This window comes from Rhea americana, unplaced genomic scaffold (assembly GCF_003343005.1).
Source record: "Rhea americana isolate MKP2758 unplaced genomic scaffold, rheAme1 scaffold_251, whole genome shotgun sequence".
NCBI lineage: Eukaryota > Metazoa > Chordata > Aves > Rheiformes > Rheidae > Rhea > Rhea americana.
In genome coordinates this window covers 51,706-77,795 of record NW_028186370.1, presented here as the reverse complement: position 1 = coordinate 77,795, position 26,090 = coordinate 51,706, and the positions used below count along the sequence as shown (strand labels likewise).

The 26,090-nt window shown below is 40.0% G+C and overlaps 3 protein-coding genes across 5 annotated transcripts in view; 1 reads left to right on the top strand and 2 right to left on the bottom strand.

Annotated features, from left to right (window-relative positions):
* Positions 1 to 4,396, bottom strand: part of MTRR (5-methyltetrahydrofolate-homocysteine methyltransferase reductase) — a 31,088-nt gene extending 26,692 nt beyond the window's left edge. Inside the window, exons 1-2 of one of the 3 annotated variants that reach the window (XM_085307053.1) lie at positions 4,375 to 4,396; positions 2,180 to 2,358 (exon numbers count right to left, since the gene is read on the bottom strand). In XM_085307053.1, the coding sequence (XP_085163179.1) occupies positions 2,180 to 2,323 (144 nt within the window). In that variant the 5' untranslated portion in view covers positions 2,324 to 2,358; positions 4,375 to 4,396. Of the gene's footprint in view, positions 1 to 2,179; positions 2,359 to 2,454; positions 2,635 to 4,138; positions 4,159 to 4,374 lie in introns of those variants that run through there. The other 2 variants (XM_085307055.1, XM_085307054.1) reach the window with 2 other exon arrangements.
* Positions 4,397 to 4,425: 29 nt separating this feature from the next.
* On the top strand, positions 4,426 to 18,781 carry FASTKD3 (FAST kinase domains 3). The gene is made up of 7 exons (XM_085307056.1): positions 4,426 to 4,456; positions 5,136 to 6,590; positions 11,930 to 12,015; positions 12,747 to 12,909; positions 14,017 to 14,086; positions 14,191 to 14,305; positions 15,080 to 18,781. The coding sequence occupies exons 2-7, from the start codon at positions 5,165 to 5,167 to the stop codon at positions 15,176 to 15,178; spliced, it is 1,959 nt and encodes a 652-aa protein (XP_085163182.1). The 5' UTR covers positions 4,426 to 4,456; positions 5,136 to 5,164; the 3' UTR covers positions 15,179 to 18,781.
* On the bottom strand, positions 18,230 to 24,771 carry CFAP90 (cilia and flagella associated protein 90). The gene is made up of 3 exons (XM_085307058.1): positions 24,379 to 24,771; positions 20,859 to 20,975; positions 18,230 to 18,574 (listed from the first exon to the last, which is right to left on the bottom strand). The coding sequence occupies exons 1-3, from the start codon at positions 24,559 to 24,561 to the stop codon at positions 18,395 to 18,397; spliced, it is 480 nt and encodes a 159-aa protein (XP_085163184.1). The 5' UTR covers positions 24,562 to 24,771; the 3' UTR covers positions 18,230 to 18,394.
* Between the last annotated feature and the right edge of the window lie 1,319 nt (positions 24,772 to 26,090).

The following is a 26,090-nucleotide window of genomic DNA, read 5'->3' as shown; positions in this document are numbered from 1 at the left end:
TTCGAGGCCTGAACATTATGGGGGAAAAAAAAAAAAAAAAAAGCCTGAAAGCTCCTGTTGCAATAACTGGGATTTTCAAAGCTTCCATATCTGATTTTACAGGTAAAAATACAAGAGTTTCACCAGTGCACTGTTACAAGCTACTATAGTATTCTCAAACAAAAGCAAACACCTCAAGTATAAAATGCAAGAGTCTACTGATACCACATAAGAAGTTATACTAAATTCTGTTCTACTAAAAAAAGTAAACACAAGTGTAGAAAGTAAAAGCTGATATATTAGAACAGAGGTGTGATTAGTTCATTAAATTCAGATGCAATGCCTTGCTCCTCTGTAAACGTAAAGACAACATTTTGGAAGCCAAACATTTGAGACAGAATCTTTGGAAAAAAAAAAAGGCAACGTCATCTGCCCCCCAGAACGGCACAGGYCCTGCACTGATTTACGCCAAGTATCAGAAAGTCTGGTGCATACCTAGACTAACAAAAATGTTACATATAATTTCTTACTCTGTGATTCCACTCCTCCTAGTATCCTTTGGTGTTCCCATCTTCATCCCATTCTTTCTCTTTCCTTCAAAATAACTCAGATGAGGACAGGAATGAACAATGCTGCACAACAGCACAAAGCAGCCTGCTCAGGCTGTGTATGACCACTGATGGAAAAAGACATAATCAAAGAGCTAGATGCCACATGATGTCTTACCTAGAATAAAACTACCATGGTATACATGCTTATTCAGATCACTCATCTAAGACTGATCACACGCACTGTCTCATGAACATGTCCATTTAGCTTCCTGTTTCATTGTTCCTACCTCACTTCCACTTCGTTTCACTCTTCCACCAAAAAGAAAAAGCAATCACAGTAAATCAATGAAAATTTTTAAACAACAGGACAAATCTCACCTACAAGAAAATGCAGAAGCCTGTGTTTCCAAGACTCGACCACTCAATGTTGTACGGCAACGGGATCACATTATGTCTATTGACTCTGCATTCACCTATTCCATCCAAAGTCTTCACAGCAATCCTTTTAAGTGATGACGAGGTCTGAGAGAAATACTCTCTAGCAGCATAAGAATGGGCCTTCTCCTAACTGATAAATATAAGCAAACCAGAATTCTCTTACTTCCTCACTTGATGCATACATTTACCTCCCTGAAACATGTAGGTTGTGAAATAAAACAGAATACATTTATTTAAGTGGCAGAACAATATCAAGGCTAGAAACTAATCTCCAAACCTCTCAAATGCTGAAGGAATGAAACATAAGAAAATTCTTCACATTCCCTCGCTGCCTAAAACTTTGTAACAAATTGCTACATACTGAGTGAGTGTTCATTTAAGAGTCATGTCCAGCCACCAAACAAGCAGTGTTTCCTCAAAGTGACTTGCTAAAAAGGTACTGAAATACTTCTAATAACTTCTCACATTCATAAGTGCACGAAAAAAAAAAAATATATATTTCCAGTGCTGTTTTCTGGTTATCTCATCCAAAATACTGCTTACTTTTTTTCTACAGCTGAAAGTGGAGAGCAGTTCTGAGTACTTTATGAGTCAAAATTTGTTAACATTAAAATGTTTTTAATTACAGGAAGATACTAACAATTTTCAGATCCTTACTCTCAAGTAATGGGAATTAATTGAAAGCTAATTCACTGCTCTAGGCAGGCTTTTTATTTCTTTCTAGAATATATCTCAAGTGCATTTAGTGTGAACTGGGATGAGTCCATACACTGGAGAATCTCAGTAAGACCCCCACAAAAGCTTAAAGTGAAGCTGGAATGCACGTCTAATAGAACACAGGACCTCAGTCCAACACAAAACAGCAAAAAACCTGCAATAATCATTTACAATGACAGGAGAGCCGACCATTAAATACTGAATTCATTAATTCCTGGATACATAAAGAAATTACTGTGTTGTTGCTAGAAACAGATCATATTTACTGTTCTAATATGAAAAATCACAGRAAAAAAACATATTTTCATAGAAGGCTACAAGTAGTCTGTGACTATTGAATTACTGATCCATAAGAAAAGAATGTTTAATACTAGATGATATATTTTAGGTAGGTGCATGTGTATAGCCTTCATTGTTATCAGCAGCCACCACTCAAGTACAAAGGAAAGTGCAGCCCAAATGTCTATTTTTCAAAACAGCATGGAATATCTCACCTTGTCCATTTCACTTATACAGTACATATCAGCTTCAAGTCCATGAGTGCCTGCTTGCTGCTGTATTTCCTCAGCTATGGCTTTTGCCTGCCCCTTCTGTGTTGCATACAGGAGTAAAAACCTCCTTTTTAAGTCACAGCACATCTTTTTAAATAAAAATAGCACTTTTTTTAGAGGCTCTGTAGGAAAAAAAAAAGGAAGGAAAAAGAAAGGTGAATTTATTGCATGTAGAACAGCAAGCGATTACTTTGTTTATTAGATTAAAAGAGAGCTACCTTAAAGGTCAGCAGTACTGGTGTTTAACTTGGAAATTTAGTATCTACTTGAAAGAGAAGCCACTTCTCAGAACCARGCTGTTTGGAGGCCAAGATTTTGAAGGACCAGTTGGTATTACTTGCATATGCTGTATTGCCTCAATATTGCAGCAAAATAACAATATTCCCAGTATCAACAACCTAGTTTGTTAACAAAGCAATAGAGAAACATATTTCATGAAAATGATTTTTTTTAAACACAATAGGTTTTATTCTTCACTTTAAGTCAGTGACTGCTTTGATCATTTTTCTGAGCTGCACTTGAAAACAAAACAAAACACAAGGACCAGGTGAAGTCAAACTATAATTCCTAAAAAAAGGGGGGGGGGGAAGCCTCATTGACTTCTTTTCTAAAGTCAGTAAGATTTTTGCCTTAATGCCTTTATGCTTTATTGTCCATTATATTGACATTTTAGAATACAAATATTTTTTCATTCCATATTTCCAAAAAGAGTTCCTTATACAACTACTATAAGATTTACTTCTTTAATGTTTTTGTCCTTGAAAATAAGAAAACTTCTTATAGAAGCCTTCTGTAGTGTGAACTGCCCTGCCTGCCACACCTCTTGCAAGAAGATACACATCTCATTCATCCTACCTTATTCATTCACCTGGCCCCTAAAACCTGTAACTATTCCTAGATTAAAAGCTTCTCTCATTTACCCTCCCCCCCCCTTTTTTTTTAAGTAACTTGATACATACACAAAACCACAGACATAAAGAAGACTCCTAAAAGCAGAGAAAGAAAAACAACAAACAGAATGTTTCTCGTGCAAATATTGCAAATTCTTCTTCTGCCAATATTTTGTCACTGCTTATGAGCTGAAGTAGAACTCAAATACATAGAGCTGAACTGCTAACTGAATATATATTTCAAATAGAAGTGTGAGATTTTCTCAAATGCTTAGGCCTAACTTGCTGTACTTCACCTACTGACCCCATACACGTTCAACTACATGATGCATTCAGTGCCTAGCCATGTATTTTGATGTATTGAAATCTGTGGCAAAGTGATTTATTTTTTTTTTTTTTGCCCATTTCCTCCAGGAAGAAAACAAGCATAGCTCAACTGCAGAAGAATAATGCCATATTCTTGGTACTCTACTGATACAGCATGGTATTTCTTTCCACGGTATTATGGAATATATTGCTTATCTTGTTCTTGCTTTTCTGCACTGTACACTTTTGAAAGATGGTATATGCCCCTTTCACATATGTGACTTGGCTCAGCTGAAAAAAAGGGACAAAAAACGTGTAATTCTTTACTACTGAGTTTTTCAGAGAATCCCTCTAATTCTGCGGTAGCAGAATTTTGTTCTGAAAGAATTTGACTAAGTAACCTCGAAGGAGGAGAGATTCCTGAGGAAGAACTGGGATTTTCATGAATTGAAGCCAGTTTTACATGCCAGGCGCGAACAGCACGACTGCAGCTGCACAAACCTCGCCAGCCACCACAGTCCTCTCGCACCTCCCCCTTCTCCCAGGACGACGCGGCCGCCCGACCTTCCCACGTTAGCACATTCCTAATAACTGCAATTACGAAGATTTCGCATATATATATATATATATATGTATATATATACACACACACACACACATATATATATATATATATATATATATATATATATATATATACACATACATGTTGCGAAATACGTAAACGCGAAGAAAAAGCCTCTGTCTTCCCCTCAGCCGCCGGCTGAGGGAACCGAACTGCCGCAAGCAGCCGCCGCCAGGCCCGGCCGCCGGCCGAGGCCGTTAAGTCGCGCGGGCGCCCAAGCCTCCAGCCCGCGCCGCGCAGGCCGCACTCTGAGCAGCCGCTCGCACCAACCCGCCGCACGCGCGCGGCTCCGCAGAGCCTCGCAGGCGCCTACGTACCGGCCGCCGCAGCCCCGGGCGCTCCAGGGGCCTCGCGCGCCGGAAGCTCCCGACAGGCGCCGCGCCCGTCATGGCTTCCGAGGTGAGAGGTGCGGCGCGGCTGCCCGGGGACGCGGCGCCCCTGCTCTGCTTCCGCGGCGCCCTGGGCGGCCGAGTCGGGAGGAGGGAGAAGGAGAAGGGCCGCGGCATGGCTCTACTTGTCCCGGGCATGCAGCGGGGGCGCTGGGCCGGGAGGGAMGCACGCACCTGCTCCGGCCCGGCCTGCCTCGGGCCGTTGAGCTCTGCCCGYGCCTGCTCGCATTGTGCCGAGCGACGGGGACGGGATGGAGAGGGTGTGGAGGACGGGGTCCTGTCCACACCGTCGCTTTGTGGAGTTCGGTGGGGAGAGACAGGCTCTGGACCTGCTCCAGCTGTAACAGTACAGACTAAATAGCATAACTGTGTGCACCATGCTGCCTTCAAATATATCCCAGTTACACGGGTACAAAAAAGTATGCTTTCATGCAAGTCACACCTGAGGAACAGGCCTCTGGGTCGTCTCATTAACAAATGAACTTTATGAAAGAATTGATGTAGCCTTTCAAGTTACAGCAGCTCTCCCAGCAGTTTCCTGTTCTTGATGAATTGTCTTGCATGTGTGGTTGTAAAAGACAGATTGACCTGGTCTTGTCCAGCTTCTAAAAGTTTTTTGATGTGTTTTTAACAATCCTGGTAATGTTTTACTTTATGCATATAATATATACATATTTTCCCTCATGTAGGTAACCTTTGAGGATGCTCTGGATCCACTATGGCTTTGATTAGTCTAAAAAGTTTCTGGTCCACCACGGCAGCAAGCAGATTCCTGGTCATGACCCTAAGCCAGAGTTTGAACTTTATCGGTGGACAGAAAAAGTCCCAAAAGTATAGCTCCTTAGCCATGAAGATACTATGTTCCAAAGTTAAATCTGAGTACAAATTTTGTAGGAACAACCATATACAAGTGCGGATTCAGTCTCTTTCTGTTAATGAAACAGTGCATTTTTGTGGAGTTCCTGGGAACAGTCCTATATCTGATAACAGATGGATGGATGAACAAGTGTTTTTCAAGAAGTTGAAGGGCCTTGATACATCCAAAGAGATTTTTAAATTTCTTAGCTCTCTGGAAATCATGTCTGATATCATGGCATCAGCAGCCCTGCAAAGGATTTCTGAAGTTGAAGTAGATGACAATGGACTGAAAAACTCTGAGGGAGTATTAGAGAATGAAATTTTCAGGGCATTGTGTTTTCAGTTTGAATATGAATCCTCAAAACTATCAAACACTGGGTTGTTGAATGCATTGCAAGCTTTGATAAAACTGCGTATAGATCCTCAGAGTTCACTGATAGCAAGCTTGATTTCAGAGAGTCAAGAACGGCTTACTAAAGGACAGCTGACCATTAAAAATCTATGTGACCTTGGAGAGACTTTTCTTGATTTGGAAGGCGCAAGTTGTGCAACATTGGAACAAATTTTAAACCACATGCAAGAGAAAGACATTGAGAAGTGGAGTCCTAGTGAGTTGGCAATGGTTTATAGGATGCTGCGGATGAGTGTCAGAGAAGGGGAACGATACCAAGACTTGCTAAACAGAATGAACAGTGTCACTTTATCTATAGCTTCCCAGCTAAGCCCAAAGTTCATAAGCATAATTTTGAATTCACTGGTGGTTCTTCATCAGACTCAGGCAGTTCCCTTAGTCATAACACTATGTAAGCATTCAGTGAAGCATGTTCCTTATTTCACAGATGATGAACTGGTTAGTGTACTGGAAGCCTTCCTATACTTTGGACATCATGAGCAAATTTTTACAGAAGCGCTGGAAACACATGTTCCCAAGTCCATTTTTACCATGTATCCTGAAACAGTCAGCAAAGTCATGAAGTATTGCTGCCAAAAGATGATCCTTTCGAAACCTATCTTTGATGCAGTGGCAGAAGTTTTCATTTCTGATGCTGATGGATTTACCACCAACCAGATTGCTGAGTATATTGTACCATTTGGGACTCTTAACTATCTTCCTCCAAGTGCTACTTCATTGTTTGGGAAACTTGAAAGTATACTATATACTCGCTTTAACCAGTTTCAGCCTCACACCTTGCTGAACCTGCTGCACTCCTGTGTCCTTATTCAATGTTACCCRGTAAATTTTCTGCCAAAAATATTTAGTCCCTATTTTCTGCAACAGCTTCAAGGTAAGGGACAGTATTTCTGTCTTTTGCCATGTTCCTCTGTTCTGTTCTGTGGTATGTCACTTGTTAAGCACCCGTTTCTTACCACTTGCATCTGTCTAATGACGTCAAATCAACAGTGGCCTGATGAAGGTGACTGGAGAAGAGAGATCAGGAAGCTGAAGACTGGTGCATCCTTGTCACAGTTGCAGTTATCTTTCAGGTTATATATGGAGACAGGATTTTGAAAACTATGCTATGCAGTCTTAAGCAGAGATTTGAAATCCCTTAAAACTTTTCTTTCAGGTAATCCTCCTTTCTTGAAAATTCAACCATTCTGTTATCCCCAAGGATTGACCTTTATCTTGCACAGTTTTTAGACTTCAAATTACTCTGTGCAGGAAACATATGTTACTCTTAAACTGTTTAAACTTCTGTGTCTATGCTAGGACTGATGTGAATACTGTAATGAAATCTATGGAATTGAGCAAACTGAAACAAAGATTGTAGATATTTTAATGTTACGTGGATAATATAGTGGAGTGATATATGATTGATGTAAAATACAGTTTAGCCATTCTGGGTTCTTGTTTCTCTAAATTGTTGCAATGTAATTACTGTCACATGAGGGATGTGGCATAAAGGTAGGACAGTGGGTTGTGAGTCATGAGACTTGATTTTTTTCTGGGGGTAGCTGCATGTCCATTAGCTTGGGCAAATCACTTCAATTTTTTGTACCTTTTTCTCATGCCTACATTTTTTGGCCTTTCTTGCTTCTTAGGGTTGGTATTGGCTCTAAGGTGTTTTACTCAGGGGCTAGCCCAGGGAAAGACCTATTTTGAAAAACAATAGAAATACTAGTAATGCTGTTGTGAAGCTAAAATAATTTCCTCATGCTTGTACATTGCTAGTTAGATTTAAGATTTCCTCACCTGTCATCTTAAGAGGACGTCCTCTGTGAGTTTGCATAAACCATTTCTGAATATTTTTGCAAGCATCAAAAACATTTTGTTCCTAAGGCTCTGACTAAAGGCAAGATACATTGTCAGAGTTGTCAGGAAGCCTCTGTTCATAGCCTTTACAATAGGGACTAAATTATCATATGATTAAGGGAAGGTACAATAGCTGCTCCACAGCTTACTTCAACCATGTTACAGGCAAGCTTATTCAAAAAAAAAAATCCTTATAAACTTTAGTCAAGGTTAATACAAATTCTGGAGAGAAGTGAGGTGAAGTGTAGCATTGGGAAAACATAATTTGAATTACTGTTATTGGTAAGTAGGTGTTAAAAATCAGCACACAGAATTTGTAAACCTTAGGCAGCACAAAATGTCTTTTTCAAATATTATTTTGCCTAATGATTGAAATAAGGCCCGGTATCTGCAGATGCTCGTGCAACTTTATTCCCTACTGCCAGGTTGCAGTGTTTCAGACTTTTAGGTGGATTAAAATAAAATCAGATGTGGACTTGTGCTGTCATCATCTTCAATCTTACATTCTTTCAGAGTAAGGATTACTGTATTATGTTCCTGCTTCCACCTTGGTAGTATTTCTCTTTCATATTGTATTACAGTTAGCTTTTGAAAACTGGCAAGAGTAAATGGATAAAGCTGATAAAAATTCAATTGCAGTGCATAATTGTTGGCTTAATTAATTAAATAGAAATGAGAAAAGCTGAACCAGCAAAACATGGCAGCATCAGAAAGGTCAGTGCTTACAGATAGGCTAGTATATACATATTTATTTAAGTATTTAGTTAAAACTGTAAGTTGTATTCTAATCCTCGCATATACTTTAATAAGACATAAAGATTGATGCTTTATCCTAGTTTTTAAATTACTTTAAATCTAGAATCTCATGCAGTTGTATGCATTGGGATCCTATCTGCCAAACGGAAGCATTCTATACCCATCTTTCTTGAGTCCTGAGCTCCCTTCTTCTTTTTTTTTTTTTTTTTTTTTATCTCTGAGCAAATGCCACAGTCTCATCCTTGGCCCTATGCTTTGCCATACTGAGGAAAATATTGCAAAGCTTAGAAAACTACTCTGTGTTTATCCCATCTTGCTTAGTAGATTCAAGAAAATCCTTCTCTCTCCTCACCTACTGCTTCCAAGACTGTTTTTTCTGTAAGGGATGCCTTAATCTAATTGATTTTTTTTCAGTCTAGTAAGTTTCTAGAACATCTCGTGTTTTTCCTTAGTTGTGATGATTATAAAATCAATCATTTGGGGGCACAAACTTAATATGAGCAACACAGTTATAGGCTGTAGATTTTAAGTAGTTCTTTGTTAGAAAGTAAAGCATCTTTTTCAGTTTTATGGGGTTATGAAAGCTAAATCAGAATGTTGACTGATTTCTCTAGATCTCAGCTAAGATTGCTTTCTTAGTAAAACAGCATGTAAGTCCAAGTTTTCAAAGAGATTAGAAATTCAGTGGTAAGCTGTTAGCATGAAGTACCTCAAGACATTGATTGCGGACTTTGGGCTCTTCAGAGACCTAATTGGAAGAATCCCATGGGTTAAGGTCCTAGAAAGAAGCGGCATCTGTGAGAGCTGGCTAATATTCAAACATCACTTCCTCCAGGCTCAAGAGCAGTGCATTCCGATGAGTAAGAAGTGCAGCGAAAGGGGCAGGAGACCTGCATGGGTGAGCAAGGAGCTCTTAGCCAAAATCAGACAGAAGAAGAAAATACACAGAATGTGGAAGAGGGGACAGACTACTTGGGAGAATTATAGGAATGGAGTCATAGTATGTAGAGATGCGTTGAGGAAGGCTAAAGCCCATTTGGAATTGAGTCTGGAAAGGGATGTTAAGGACAATAGGAAGGGCTTCTTCAAATACATCAACAGCAAGAGGAGGACTTGGGAAAATGTGGGCCTGCTACTGAATAGGGCGGGGGCCCTGGTGACAAGGGATACAGAGAAGGCAGAATTACTCAATACCTTCTTTGTTTCAGTCTTCACTGCTAAGGGCAGCCCTCATGAATCCTGCAGCCTGGACATGAGGGAGAAAGTCTGGAGAAGGGAAGACTTTCCTTTGGTTGAGGAGGATAGGATTAGAGACCTTCTGGGCAGGCTAGACATCCACAAATCCACGGGCCCAGATGGGATGCACCCATGGATACTGAGGGAGCTGCTGGATGTTGTTGCCAGGCCGTTCTCCATCATTTTTGAAAGGTCCTGGAGAACTGGAGAGGTGCCTGAGRACTGGAAGAAAGCCAGTGTCACTCCAGTCTTCAAGAAGGGCAAGAAGGAGGACCCAGGCAACTATAGGCTAGTCAGCCTCCCCTCCATCCGTGGAAAGGTGATGGAACAGCTCATTCAGRATGTCATCTCCAGACATATGGAGGATAAGAAGGTGATCAGGAGTAGCCAGCATGGAWTCACCAAGGSGAAATCCTGCTTAACCAACCTGATAGCCTTCTGTGATGGAATGACTGGCTGGGTAGATGAGAGGAGAGCAGTGGATGTTGTGTGCCTTGACTTCAGCAGGGTTTTTGACACTCTCTCCCCTAACATCCTCCTAGGGAAGCTCAGGAAGTGTGGKTTAGACGAGTGGACAGTGAGGTGGATTGAGAACTGGCTAAAAGGCAGAGCTCAGAGGGTCGTCATCAGTGGCGCAGGGTCTAGTTGGAGGCCTGCGGCTAGTGGTGTCCSCCAGGGCTCGGTATTGTTCAGCTTTTTCATCAATGACCTGGATGAGGGGACAGAGTTCCTCCTCAGCAARTTTGCTGATGATACCAAGCTGAGAGGAGTGGCTGATACAGCAGAGAGCTGTGCTGCCATTCAGAGAGACCTGGACAGGCTGGAGAGCTGGACAGAGAGGAACCTCATGAGGTTCAACAAGGGCAAGTGCAGGATCCTGCATCTAGGGAAAAACAACCCTAGGCACCAGGACAAGCTGGTGGCTGACCTACTGGAAAGCAGCTSTGCAGAGAAGGACCTGGGAGTGCTGGTGGATGACAAGTTGACCATGAGCCAGCAATGTGCCCTTGTGGCCAGGAAGGCCAATGGTGTCCTAATGGGGTGCATTAGGAAGACTGTTGCCAGCAGGTCGAGGGAGGTGATCCTGCCACTCTGCTCAGCCCTGGTGAGGCCTCATCTGGAGTACTGTGTCCAGTTCTGGGCTCCCCAGTGCAAGAGAGACCTGGAGCTACTGGAGAGAGTCCAGTGTAGGGCTATGAGGATGGTCAGAGGGCTGGAGCATCTGCCCTGTGAGGAACAGCTGCGAGAGCTGGGCCTCTTTAGCCTGGGAAAGAGAAGACTGAGGGGAGATTTTATCAATGTGTATAAGTACCTGAATGAAGGGAGGGTGTCAAGGGGGACAGTGACAAACTCTTGTCAGTTGTCCCATGTGACAGGAGAAGAGGCAAGTGGCAAAAATTGAACCACAGGATGTTCTGCCTGAATGTGAGGAGGAATTTCTTCCCTGTGAGAGTGACAGAGCACTGGACCAGGTTGCCCAGAGAGGTGGTGAAGCCTCCTTCTCTGGAGATCTTCAAGGCCCACCTGGATGCAACCCTGTCTAACTCTAACATGCTCTAGGTGATCCTGCTGAGCAGGGATGTTGGACTAGATGATCTCCAGAGGTCCCTTCCAACCTTTATGATTCTATGATTTTCAGAAAGTAGAGATTCCCCACGCCCTAAAAATCAGAAAATGTTTTAAAGATCTCAGGTTAGAAAATGAGAAACCTCACAGTATCAGTTGCTTTGAATATGTTCTTTCGAATCGTTATAAAAATATTCCATTACAACAGTCAAAGTTCAGAGTGGGAATTGGAGATTATGATCAGCATGATTGGCAAATCTTTCTTATCCTATATTATGTTTCTATGATTATGTAATTATATTTTGCACTTAGTATGAAAGATGTTTCAAATGTACATTAATAATGAAATCTCCAGTAATTATGCAGTATAATTTACTACTTGCAGTTAAAAGAAAAAATGAGTGAAACAGTGAGGATCCTGGAGTCATAACTTGGCAAGGGAGGATTGCAGGAAAATAAGGAAATGTGTTATTTATCCAAGATCCTAGCTCAGGCTTATTTCAGTAGAACACCGTGCTTCTTTCCCATCCTCATTTTTTGTGAAAGAATATGACAGTCTTAACTAAGATCTTGCTAATTTTATGGAGTTTTTTTAATGTTCATGATATTTCTGTAAATCATTTCCTCATTATTCAGAATACTGAATTTCACAACTGATCTTTGCATTTATTCAAGTAAGCTGCTAATGATCCAGAATAAAAAAGATTCTCTACGTTTTAAACTGAATACCTTTTCAGCTAACTTCTGCATGATTGTTTATGTGGTAATATTTTGTTGAGGATGTATCTGAATGCCTGAATATTGTTGTTTCAGCTCAGCCACCTGGTTTGGACAGATTTGTTACCTCCCAGCTAACCCAGCTCTTTCTAACTGCTACCTTGGAGTGCCCATTTTATGAGGTATGGTAGGTGTGAAACTAGACTTGATGTTAACAAGAGGTGATAAAGTCATTAGGAGCCTGTTGATAATTATCTGAAGACTATCTTTCCCAGAAAAATACTGGAATTGGATAAATCAGCTTTTTTTTTTTCCCCCTGATGAAAATATGAAGTATTTCTGCCTGTTTGACTGAACTGATGTACTTCTATATTGACAGAACCTGACTGCCCCTAGGTTAAGGTTCTTTTTTGTGTTTCTGAGCACTTTGCCCACAACTATTCCTTTTTTGTGTTTGGTTTATAAAGTCTTGGAGCAGCACAGAAGAGATCAGGCAATCTGATGCTGGCCTGACTGCAGGAGAATGGAAACTGTTCTGTATTTCTCATGAGCAGTATGTTCTGCATGGTAGTATGGAGGCCTGCTGAGGATGTTCTAGTGGTCTTTTTTTAATTTCTAGCATGTCATACCTCTAAGTATCTCATTAGACATGCCTTTGAAATGGACATACTAAATCTTGTTACGTTAATACTTGAAGTAAATACAAAAATGTTGTTGCAGTAGGCCCAGACTTTCTCTCTTAATTGACTGTTTATGAAATGTTTCTAATTATTGCTGAGAACAGCAGTTCTCAGAGGACTGACAGAGAAAGTAATTTTCTTTATTTTTTTCTTCCTAAATTAAATGATTTATGTTTGGTGGTGGTGGTGGTGKTCTTTGTTGTTTTTTTTTTCTTCTCTTCGCCATTATTTAGGGCCCCAAACTTCTTCCAAAGTATCAAGTAAAGGCCTTTATAATGCCTGACTCTTCTCTGGATGTCCACAATCTCAACAGAGTGAAGACTGGACTACTTTATTTACTGAAAAAAAGAATATATTTTGCATCAGAGGTATCAACACCGTATTATTATACAGTCGGTAAGCAACATTATTTCTTTAGATTAATAACAAAATGTGTACATACACTGTAGTAACTTTGGATCGTATTTTTTTCCAGAAATAAAAAAGATTGATTTTACTCCTTTTGTGTCAATTCTGRATTGGGAGGCAGGTTTAGCTCGGTTGGTTAGAGTGTGGTGCTGCTAATGCCAAGGTCTTGGGTTCAGTCCCCATGTGGGCTACGCTGAGGGTTGGACTAGATGATCTGCAGAGGTCCCTTCCAATCTTACCATTCTATGATTCTGTGATTGCACTAACAAATACAGAAAAAGTAAACCAGGATACATAAGAGACCATACAGAAGATCTGAAATTAGGAAATGTGATAGGAAATCTATGTAAATACATTATCAAAGTGAGTAAGAAGAATAAGGAGAGAAAAGAGCTGCAGCATTACTTTGGAACATTGCTTGGATTTACTCATCCAGTATGCACTGAGACTAGTTGATAACACTTGTATTCTTTATTGATCCCCCTTTTACCTACCCTGTAAACAATTTGAATAGTGTAAAGCAAAACATGGCAATGCCACTTGCCTCCTTTATCTGCTTTGGAGTGAGCTGGAGGGTTGGCAGCACTCTTCATTGCTCACCTGAGCTCTTCCTGCCTTAGCAAGAACTACTGAGTACGTACAGTCAGAGGGAGTTTGTGGAGTGGAAGAGAGAAGTGGGCAAAAGAGCATATTTCGTGCACCACGAAGGAGAGAGAGAGAAGGTAATGATGAGGAAAGATGTGTGCCAAAGAGGGCTAGAGGTTAAGGAAGATGATCAGGGAAGGACCTCAGGATCATCAGAGGGAGAAAAAAAAATCAGAGAGGGGTTCCAGAATTACTCTGCATTTCAACCTGTACATGAGGTTGAAGTTGGCAGKAGTTAGGTCCCAACATCTCTTTTCAAAGTCAGATCATCTATAAAATTAGGGAATTGGTAAGGGAAAAAAAGATGGGAATGAGAATCATTCAGAAAAAAGTATTGATACAGTATTTTTATTATTTTATAAAACAATAAATTGTAAGGATGAGAATTACAGTGAGTGGTTTGTTGTATGAAATGGGTTTTAATTTCACTTCTCTTTTCATCTATACTAGATATTGAGATTAAATTAGATGAAGAAGGCTTTGTACTGCCTGCTGCCCAGTGTGAAGAGGTACACAGAAGGTAAGAGAATAACAGAAACCATGAGTAAAATGTTGATTAACACTGACAAAAATTAAAATAACAGTGACAATATTTTGATATATAATACTTGTGCTTGATTTTAGAATTGCGCTCTGTGTTGATGGTCAAAATAGATTTTGCGTTAACAGTCACCATCTGTTGGGAAAAGAAGCTATTAAACAGAGGCATCTTAAGTTACTTGGTTATGAAGTTGTGCAGGTAAAGTCCAAAGACAGCAGTTTGCTTTTGCTATGGCTAACAAAACAAGTAAAAAAATAACTGCTTTACAGTGGTTAAAGCTGTTGTTGCAATTAGTTCCCAAGGCAGATGTAGTCTTGCCCTTTCTATGTTATGTTCCATCTGCCTAGCTTTTGCCTTTTGTGTGTCCATTACATAAATTCCTTTTTTTTTCCTCTTGGATTAGTATTTTCTTTGTGCACAGACAGTTGCTGCTTGAAAGAGTACATGTCTGTAGTAAGTAAGATTGCCTTAAATGAAAGTGTTATCTGAGAGTTAAGTGGGATCAGGTTTTTAATCAAATAATTTTTAAAAGATCTGAACTGTGAGCATGAAAAACAGGAAAAGAACTACTTTGTATTTTTAGTAAAAAAGACTAATTCCTTTATTTTCCATGTTGAATAAGTAACATTTGGGTTATTTTACCTTTAAACGTATTTTGAATTAAAACAGTTACTTGTAAATTTCCAAGATTAATTTTTTGTTTATAATCGCTTACTACATAAATCTAACTCCTTTAACTTAGCCTTAACTGTAATGAATATCGCTCTTTGTTTTGCGGTAACCTCCCATCCCATGTCAGAGATTCTGACAAGATGAACATGTCAATAATACACTTAGGATTAAAGGCTTAATTTTAAAGAAGAAAACTCTTTGACATGTTGTTTTATATCTGTTTATCTAAAGGATACTGAATCTAACTCAGTTGCTTCTTGAAAGATATTTCCAGCAACATTTTTTTAATTTCACTTACAGATTCCATTTTTTGAAATAGAGAATCTAAAAAATTGCAGAAAAATGGCAGCATATCTACGCAAAAAAATATTTCCTCATGCTTATGGACTCAGATGCTGACACTGATGAAGAATACAGCATTGCAAGTTGATCTTCTGTACTATCAAGTGTAAATATTGTGTATGGAGGAAGAAATCTGTTTTCTGTATAACTCTTTAAGATGATTTCAGCTTCTAAATGTGAGACCTTTCAATATTTGGACGATTGATATGTAAACAGTAATAAAAAACAACATATTTTCTTAAGTTTTTTTTATAAATATTTGCTACAAATTAACAGGTGTAAAAGTCAAGCAGTCAGTGCTGCATTTCCTTTGTATTTGCACAGTTTCTAACTAACATCAGCAAGTGGACAGTTGTCACTGTCTTTAATGATGCTGTCCATTGTCGAATGCTCAAAATGTACCATACTCACAGCTGGTGCTTTTTTTCACAGCATAAAAGGATATTATGTAATTCACTCATAGCTGTCTGTGTGACTTCCCAACTGTTTCATAAAATTAAAATACGCAGTAGCTCCAATGACAACTTTCAGTCTAAACTGAAACTGATGGTTTATCACATTAACATTTTAAAGCTCAGAAGCAGGTATGTCCTATATCGTCATATTTTATGCACGAGTATAAATTCTGTCAGAAGGATGGAACAAAGAACTGGAAGCAGTAACCACTTCAGCTGGGAAAGATACCCTGACTTGAATCAACATGTTAGTTTACAGATCGTTAAAGGGGAAGTATCAAAGCTTAGTTCTGATCATATAGCATGTACTTGATGAACTGTGACTTAAAGATCAAAATACTATATTTTCAGATTAGATTATGCTTGCTGCCCTTTGAGGAGTTATTATTTGTGAGTAACAAAACAGACTTACTGCATCACCCAGTTTGATTCTAACAATTTTGATTTGATACAGAAAAAAAAATACATAAAACTTTTTCATCCTTCAAGTTCCATATATTTTATCAGTAGAATGTGACTTTTCCCTTTGAACGTTAATAACTTGTGAATTGCAGGTGTCTCTCAGTTGTCCAAGCAATGCCTAGAGACTTTTGGGTGCAACATCTAAATCTGGARTATGATTTACATTGTGTCCTACCATACATTCTTTTCACATTAATTCATTGTTCTTTTGAAACCCTTACTCACAGTAGTGTGTCAGCACTGACAGATGAGGGAGCAAAAAGAAGTCAAGAGATATTTTCTGCTAGTATAATAGGAAGCTTACAGCACTTCAGTAAGCTACTAGTTGTCATCCTAGCAAAAGAAATTGAGGGAGAACAATTGAAAGGTGTCTGCAGACATTTACAAAAAAATTCTCCCTAATACAAAAGATATCATCAAGGTACTCATTTGACAGTAACAACTGAACATTGAAGTAGGAAGTCAACCACTCAGAACTTAATGAGAAAAAAGTAGTAGGAGGGACAACTTGTTGAAAGCCTTTAAAATGAGGGATGAGAAGAGATTAGAAGAGGATGACAAAACAAAGAAATGAGATAGGAAAACTGATAATAGCATATGGTTAGGTCTTGATGAGTCATGCTTTCTTTTTTCCGTAGTGGAAGTGAACTGGAGACATACCTTTCTCATGCTAGCCAGAAGGTGGTGATGTTTTCAAATAATTTGTTTTCATGCAGTTTTCAAACAGATCGTTTGTATATATAATAACTAGGAGGACACTTAAAAGAAGTAATTTGTACAGATTATCCCAAACTAAAAATAACCTGGATAGAATAGGGCCATATTTGATCTCAGTCTTCCTTGGCATGCATTTGATGCTGATTCTTGTAAAAATCACTCTGATGTTGTTAGAAAATGTGTACTTCTCACATTGCTCTTACTGTGAATCCTCTTCAGTTAATGTTACTGGATTTGCTTCATGGGATATTTATTGTTGAAAAGGAATGTAGCAGTTACTGTCCTTGTCCCTTGTCATTACTTGCTAAAAAAGGAAAACTTGCAGGTCATAAATAATGAAAGTGGCAAACATCTCGCAGAATGGGCTGCTGTTTGTACTCTGATTCTTACATCATGCTGCAACAAACTAGATTGATTGCAGAACTTTCTGCGTATGCACATCCCAGATTAAATTGTTGTTTTTATTTTTTTTATTAGCAGACCCGCTGTATTTGCAAATGATCTAGGTTTGCTGTGCGTAAGTGGCTAACAGAACTCCAGTGTCAATCAAAGCTGTGGACTTTCAGTCCTTTTTTTCAGGTATAAGCAGTCTGGCTATCATTCCTTATTGAACAATATTGCTTCAGCTTTAAACATCAGCAGGATTGATGGCTCCTGAGAACCAAACTGATGTGTATCTTTTTATGTTCCATCTCCTGAAATTATTTTAAAACTGATGAAAATACTGGATTGAGTAAGAATACAAAGCAGTAAATGTTTAAGCAGATTTAGACATTTACTCTAGAAAGACTTTTTAAATGAATACTGCTCAATTCTTGTTTTTTTTTTTTCTATCCTTGCTAAGAAACTATTTATTTAGTGTTTGTTCTCTTAGGTTTTTGTTTGTTTGTTTGTTTGTTTTTGCAGCATTGGATAGAGATCCAAAGATATTTTTTCTTGTAGCTATGCTAAACAGATCCCTCAGATACCATTTGTATAATTAAGTCAGCAAAATGGATGCTTGAAAATAGCTAAGCCTGGATTTTAGTGTCTGTTTAAATGCCAAGCACTCAGAAGTTCCCTTTAGACTGACTTCCACTTGGAGTGTACTGAAATTGCTAAATTTTTAGCAGTTCTGAAAGTCAGACCATTTTTTACATGCTCATCTATAGGTAAGGCTATCTATTTTGGAAAATCTGGGTTGAATCTCAGCTGTTTCACATATGGCGTATGACATTAAGCAGTTTTTTAGTAGTGCTTTGAAGATTAAGAAATCAGTGACCATTGATGCCTCGATGAGCAAGCGTGCCTAAATGTTAAGCCTGTGAACAGTTACGTAGAATCACTGCATGAAATAGCACAGGCAGTGCTATTGACCCAACAGGTCCTTTGTTTCTAGTGTTGCTTCCTAAAATGTTCAGTTCTTGTGATGCTCTTCACAAGATTTTAATGAGACTGTAAGAAGAGATTTATTTTGAATTAGCATGAGAGAAGGTACAGCTGCTAATTCATCCCTTTTTATTCCAAACCACTCTCATTAACTAAAATAGTAGAGGAAAAGGCAAAAACAGTACCTTCTTTATTGATGCTCACATCATTTGTTTTTGGGTTCTTTTTTTATAGCATGTAAGTGTTGCTGGCAATCACAGTTATAAGAGATTTAACATGGATCCAGGCTTGGAGAAGGCTTTTCCAGTAAGCAGGTGATTCCGTTTTTCCTGTAGAATTCTGCCTGCACGTGATTAATCCTGGCGTGATCTCTGATCAGCTGCTCTACAGGCTTTTTTATGCGTCTCCCATAATCTGAAGATGACAAAACAGCTACAGGTCTTGCCATTTCCTGTGAAAATACAAAATTCTCCTTATAAGAGAATGACAGAGCAAATACTAGACAATTACTGCTAACTATGCTATGGTCTGGGCTAAAACAACAGAACTGTATAGCATCTGCTATAGGAAGGTATATTTATTTAGCAGTGAACTGTACTCTTACAGTTCCATCCTTGACCTAGTTTTTTTTAGGTGTATTAATAAAACATGAATATATCACTGGCTGACAATGGGATATAGAGTTGTGCCCTGAATTACTGTGGACTGATTTTATATATATATATATATATATATATGTATGTATGTATACACACACAGGTGGTGGTGATTACCATGTGATTATTGACAAACTAAATACTGTATTACTGAAAAGTGGCACAGATACTTTGTTCTCATTTTTATTTATTATTTTCGTTGTTCACTGACTTGCTTAATTCATCTAAGACAAAATGGATTTAATCTGTGTACCCTACTACAGGAACACATACTGTGCTTGCACAAGTCAGTGAAACCACTACCTGAAAAACACCTAAGCTTAAAGAAAAACTCCGAGTAGCCACTGGTCCATGCAGCTTTTCCATGAAGAACATAAAGTTTATGCTACTGGATTTTTGCAGAATTAAAGATTTTACTAAAAATGCTTGTAGTTGTAAAATTATCAAAATAACTGTTCTGTGATGATGGGAAGTGAACTTGTTGGGAAAAAAAAAAAAAAAAAAACAGAAAAGATTATTTTTCAGCCTGTACTTAGTAAACTGCTCTTTAAGTGAGTATGCAACCACTGTCTGCAATCTGCAGTTCCTTCCTGTGCTACAGCACCAGGGAGCTCTGGAGGCAGAAGGGAAAGACAGGATCTGTTTGTTTTTCGTTCCCTAGCCAAAGGTCTTGGATATATCAGKCTGTGTGCGTGTTTGCGCAGCAGCTAAAACAACGAGCCTTGGCCCCTAGTGTGTTTACCTAGTATTATGATATAAATAATATCTACAAGGAACAACAAAATACAGAGCCCATACCATAGTTTGGATGCAATCTCTAGATTGACGATTGCTGGGAGGATACTGCAAACCCTTTCTTCAAACAAAGCAGAAAACCTCATTCCCAAACAACCATACTCCCCTCAACTCGCACTCCCACCTGTCTTACTCCACCCCATTAAAAGCTATTCAGTACAACATCTTTTAACTACACTAGGACAAAACAGTCAAGAAATGTGGCAGGCAGAAAGATAAAACCGTTTCTTCCCCTCACTTGTGGATAAATGTCGAAAAGGGCGAAATGAGAGACTTTGTGCCCTCAAGGAGGACTTTTGCTAGGGATACATGTTTTACACTGTGAATGACAGGCAGCAGTATGTAATCCTGTAATCTGTATTTAAAAGATTTCAAATTTACCAGCATTTGCCTGGGAAGAGTCCCACTACATGGCTTTGTGGCCTGTAATTCTGCCACTAGAAATCGGCAACAGCATCCATGAGAAAGCACTCACACTGCCGTCGCTGTTACATGTAGATAAACTGAGTATCTTGATTGTGTTGCTAGACTCCCTGAGTGCTCCAAAGCTCCCTGCCGAAAAGGAAGGGCTTGCTTGTATGGGGTTTGCTTTTTTCACTTCTAAGAAAGGATTGTATTGTGGTGGATCCAGCCTGCCTCCTTTTAGTGCTGTACTAGAAGAGTGTCAGTCTTTAGCCGTTTTATTTATGATATCTTATAAATACTATTATATGAAGTCTCTGAGTGCCATTAAGAGAGGGAGTTGAGTATGGGACATTCATTTAGTTATGGGAAATTCTAGCATTGGATGATCCTCCTATGCATGAGGATCATGCTGTAACATTTACAGCTACATTTTTTCTGTGTCTCTACACTAATTATAGGCCTGGATTAAGGGTCACCTCCTCAGAGTAGTTCCTAGGCAGAGCTGCTCACGTGTGTTGCCTAACAAGACTGGTATGTTTTCTGGCCCATGGGCATTTGCTTCCTAAAGACAAGTTTTGCAGATATCGCAAGACACAAGATCTCAGTAAAAAACCTTAACCCTGCATTAATAAAATAAAAATAGAAATCTCCAGGGTACTAAAGAGCAGGAGCAAGCTCAGGAAAAGGAGAGGGGAGGAGTGTTTCTATCCGTTAGCTCTTTCTTCTAAACCTCCAGGCTGAGGACATAAGTGTCCTCCTTCCATTGCTTTGCTCCCATATAGATTGCATTATAAACAGTAAAACTGCTCATGATCTCCAAGAGCATCAAAATAAACAATGGCTTTAAGAAAGATCATTATAAAATTATCAAAGGCTTACCTCATCATTTATGTTAAGGCCTTGGTTCTTCGCATGTTCTCTGTCACATCGGTGAAGATACTTGTTGTAACCCACTGGTCTTTTAAAAATGGAATCGTAAGTGTAAATACTCCCTGTCTTGAGAAAAGGGGGAAAAAGGCTAATATATAGTATTGTTCAACATTTTAGGTTATAGAATATATATAGTCAAATCAACAGTTAAACAGTGCACATACAGCTTTAGATGATGGCAACTGTAACATTATTGAGTTACTCTTAGCAGATTTGTGTCATTTGGAATAGTCTGGAATAAAATCATCTAGTGACAGGTTTTTTTTGAGCTTTTTCTTTTATGTATTCAGCTCATCTCTGAAATTTCCCTTGTGGAAACTTTTTTCTGTTTTCCCCTGTAATCTAGTGTAACTTTTGGAAGTTTGACTACTTTATTTATTTTGCTTTTTCTTATCTGAACTTTCTAGTCTCCTTCTTAAATATCTAAACTTGTCAAATGATCTGTCACTGTAATGCAAAAGTAAAGCAGGCAGTTTCAAAATTCATTTGGAAAGAAAAGGACACAGTTACCCTGCAAGGGAATCATCTTTTAACTTCTGAATAAAGCAGAATTCTGAACAGTTTAGAGATGTGCCATACTGGTAATCTTGTGGTCAAGTATGCATAAAAACATACTTCTTGTATGTATGTGTGTGTGTGTATATATATATATATATATATAAAAGCAGAATATTATTGCATTTATGATATCTGCTGACACAGTTACATCCTAACAAGTAATATGGAAGACCTAATTTGCTAAGAAATGCATTAATGAGATTTAATCAAGAAATTCTGATTAGTGCATGTATTTCAAAGAAACAAAGTTTTGAAAGAAAGAAAAGCAAAGACCCCTGTTTTAATAAGCTTCATTAAAATCTTCATATTCAGTTAAGGATGTCAATCCATTACTGATTTTGTGCACCACTAACTGCAAATCTGAAAAGGCATGCATTTTGTTGTTTTTTTTTTTACTCTGAGTTTACAGTACACCTAATTTAGCCTTGAAAAGTTCATGTCTTATGGCTATTACCCTTTCCATTGCTATGCTCCAAAAATATTCAAATCAGGGCAGGTCAAGAAGGCTACATGAGCCCCGCTGAAAGGAAGCCTCAGGTAATAATGCTACTTAGACCTGGCTGGCACTTCAGGCTGCTTTTTGGAAGGGCAGGGGAGAGATGGTTTGATTTTCAACCTATCTAACCCTTCTTTTCTCAGAAATCATCAAACCTAACAGAATTTCACGCACATTTAAAAGCATCTGAGCTGTCACCTCCACTATTTCCCTGCTCCCTTGCTTACCCTTTCCTCTCCACATTAGTAATTTTATTCATAATTTTAGGGGAGGTTCCACCATAAGCTTATATATTAGCTTATGGAAAACAATATAGGGAGTAATTGTCATGCAAGGGATTAAAAGGCACGAATTCTTGGCTTCTGGCTATGTGCTGAGGACATCTTCCTCTATTTCTCTCTGCTTCAGTTTCTGAAATACAGTTGATTTTAGGTCTTTAAAGATGAAAAAAGGAATGAAATTCCCTTTCCTATATAAATAAAAGTTAACTGTGCAGAAGAATGGGTCAAATCCATTTCTCCCCCTGGCTGAGGCTTGCCTTGTGTAGAAACCTATTAAACAGCTGTTATCACTTTCTGTTTCCATGCCACTGGAGCAGCATTTTCTGCAAACCAGGTCATCTGGAGTGTGAAAGCGGACTTTATATTGTAAACAAAAGCTCTACCATATGGTTGCTAATTTCCTGCAGCCGGGATGTATGTTCTCCCTGCAAGTCCCATCAGGGAGATCCTGATCCACAGGATATATCCACTAGGTTACAGTAAAAACAAACAAACAAACAAACAAACTTACATATACGCACAATAGGAATTACTTGAAATTAGAAAGTTTCAAGTTGTGAATGCCAAGGGGAAGAAGACATCTCCTTGAGGCCTAATGTGCTTAATTCTGGAGAGGAGAAATGCCTTTGTCCACTCAGGGTTTCACTGGGAGTCAAGGCTAAGTAGCTCCCTGCTCAAGGTTGAATGTTGTGAATCACATTTTAAGGCTTCTAACTTTCACCAAACACCAAACACTTTCACTAGTGAGAAGTTTAGAGACTTCACACAGGGCTGTAGGACTCCATTCCAGTATTGTCTAAACGAATATAATGCCATTCTAKATATCACATAATCTGAGTGCCTTTACAGACTTAGGTTAAGCTGCTCTGAAAAGTATAGCAATTTATTCTGAAAGATACTCTGAAAGAATTATCTGCAAGTGTTAAAAAATCCTGTTGTGCTAATATTTTATGGATATTGTTATAAATATATATTGCCGTAATATTGCTATATTATATTGCTGTCATAGATACTTCAGAACTTTTCATAGTTCTTTTTTTGTGATAAAGCTGTTATGTTCAATGTCTCATATGACTATATGCAAAGCATTCGTATGAGACTCCTACCTCATCTATTTCTCTTGCTATGTGTTAAGTGTCAGTGTTCCATCCTCAGAAATATTCAGGTATCTATGCATGTTTTGAGCAGCTCTATTGATTTTTTGTATTAAAGGTGAGCACGTGCAAAACTGGTGTGGTGCATGCTGAAACCCCCGACTGGAAAGGGAGGAGTTTCTCATAAAAGGGTTGCTGATAGTGCATGTTTGACTGAAAAAACAAGGCTCTGCCTCCCAGCCCAGGGACAGATGATGCTTTTCAATGTCCAACTGCTAGCCCTTAAAGACAACTGTCACCTGCATTTCGAGGCAAAGCCAAAGCTCCTGATCGCTAGTGCTAGGCTTGGTGGGTCCTTAACCCTTGTGCGGCCTCGGGGAAATCATTTCTCTACTTTTCTTTCCGCACCCAGTGAAAGATATTACCCTCATTTTCTATCCCCACATGACAAGCATCAGTTACACTTTGCAGAGGCCTTTGAAGATGAAAATTGCTATTTCAGTGCCAAGTTACCACAATAGATCGCCTAGCTCCAGGAAAAAGGGCAACATTTTGGTAGGCCTGATTTAGTAGGCCTTTAAAATATTAATGGGATTTTTTTTCCAAACACTTGAGTGACTTCATCTCTCATGATGAGGCCTAAACCATTGTTTAGCAATTGAATGCAATTTAATTAAACTGCACAGAAATCTACCACGAAGTTTTGTTATTTTTTGTCTTCTTACTGATTTCCCTGGGGCTCTGCGCAGCTCTAGCCATTTATTTTTATCCCCAGCCTGTAAATTACGCTCCAGGGAGGCAACATCTTCTAGTTGCCAAGTATCTTTTTTGCTATATACGGCTTTACTTTCAGGGAATGAGCGCGCGGGCTCATGTCTCCTTAAAATCAGTGGTTTTACTTTTACGTTTCCCTGGACCTTCTCAAGCTTTTGTGACTCCCCCTGACTTGCTCTGCCTGCTTTTTTTTTTGTGTGTGTGTGTGTGTGTGTGTGCGTGTGTGTACGCACATATATTTGTATGTATACTCCATTTGCGCTCACCTTGGCCTCTTGGTGGAAATAGCTGACCTCTGGCAGATCCCGCCGCCCCGGCGGGATGTAGCTGAAGGCTGACTGGGCCGACAGCGGCAGCTGGTGTTTCCCTCTCACCGGAGCACCCAGCTTCTCCTCCTCTTCCTCATCCTCACCCCCCGCAGCGTCTCTGGCGTCCCGGGCGCTCTGCATCGCCGCGACAGAGCCGGCCCCGGGGCCGAGGGCAGCGGCAGCGGGTGCCCGGAGCGGCCGCGTTGCACCGTCTCTAGGTAACGCTGGGCCCAGAGGGCCGGGAGGCCGCGCCGAGGCCCGCAGCGGGGGAAGGAGGGGGGAGGCCAGCGCCTCCGCCGTTTCCTGGAGCGCTTTTCTGCCGGCCCCGGCCCCGGCCGCGGCCGCGGCCCCGGCCCGGCAGCACAGCCCGCCGCGGAGGCAGGACCGGCTGGGACGCCCCCGGGGACGGGCGGTGATTGAAGGCCGTTTGCCAGGGTAAGAGCCCCCCGCCGAAGCAGGGCACGGCACCACCGTCCATGCCGCYGAAGTAAATAACCTTCCACGTGGAGTGTCATAGCAATTTTAAGTTGTGAGGTTGAATAAAAAACACAAATTGAGAATTGCCCACGGAATTAGGATTTTGAGTCTGGAGGAGTTCTGCAGTTACAGGACTAGTGCTGCAGGTACAGCTTTGAGGCATTGCTGTTAATTTTGCTGTTAGTGTTTTTTGGCAAGTGCTTTCACAGCGGCAGCGTTCTTGCACTGTCACAGCCAGTGACTTATGCTGCTGTGTTAAATGTGTGCTGCTGAAACGAGGCAGCACTAGCAGTAAGTGAATTTTCTTGGCAATTTAAAATAAATGGGCATGTAACGAATGGTGTGAGGGCAATGGGGCAATTGTTTTGATTGTCACTGTCAAAAGTTTGTCTTGAAATACAGCTCCGTTYGGAGACCCAGACGTCAAAAGTTGCTTTGCATTCAGTTTCTTAAGGAGAAGAAGTTGAGTTTGCTCCTTTTTTATTTTTTTAAGGGAGTAGCATTATTCTCCTAAGATTCCACTGCTAAGATTTCTGAATTTTGAACAAACTAATTTGTATTTTTATAGTCAGCAAGGTGTCGCAAAGGAAGGGTGGCTGTTCTGAAATATCAAACTAGCTTATGTAATTACTTAGCAAGAAAGTTCCCAAAGAAACTGGCTAAGCAAAGGATTACAGTGTGGGAGGAGGACAGCCGACGGACAGCTAGGCGTGCCGTTAAAGCCCAGAATAGCTGCGGTAGCTGTCCTTGCTACCAGCTGGCAGATCTGTTTCAAACTGGCCGCGCTTGCAGCTGGGACGAATGGCCTGTTGTCAAATTTAGGCTCAGCAATTCAGCTCAYGTCCTCGCTGTGTGGCCTCACCAAGGATCAGGTCGCTGCCCGTCCCTGGCGCTCTGCTGAGCCACTGGGAGGAGATGGATGCTGCAACCCTCATCCTGGCAAAAGAGGCTGCAGCAAAAACGACTCTCAAATTCTGGCCTCTTAGCAGGACACAGCATTGGTCCTCACTTTGGTGAGGCCGAGGCTGTCATTTCACACAAGTGCTTGTTTCAGCTGACCTCCGAGTGAGCCACAGCATTTCTCAAGAGAAGTAAGCTCTTTAGAGGTGCTCTAGGTTAGAGAGAAGCAACTGTGCATCACCACCAAAATTTTTATACTTTTCAGGGCTCTTTATGTTCCTGATCAACTTGGG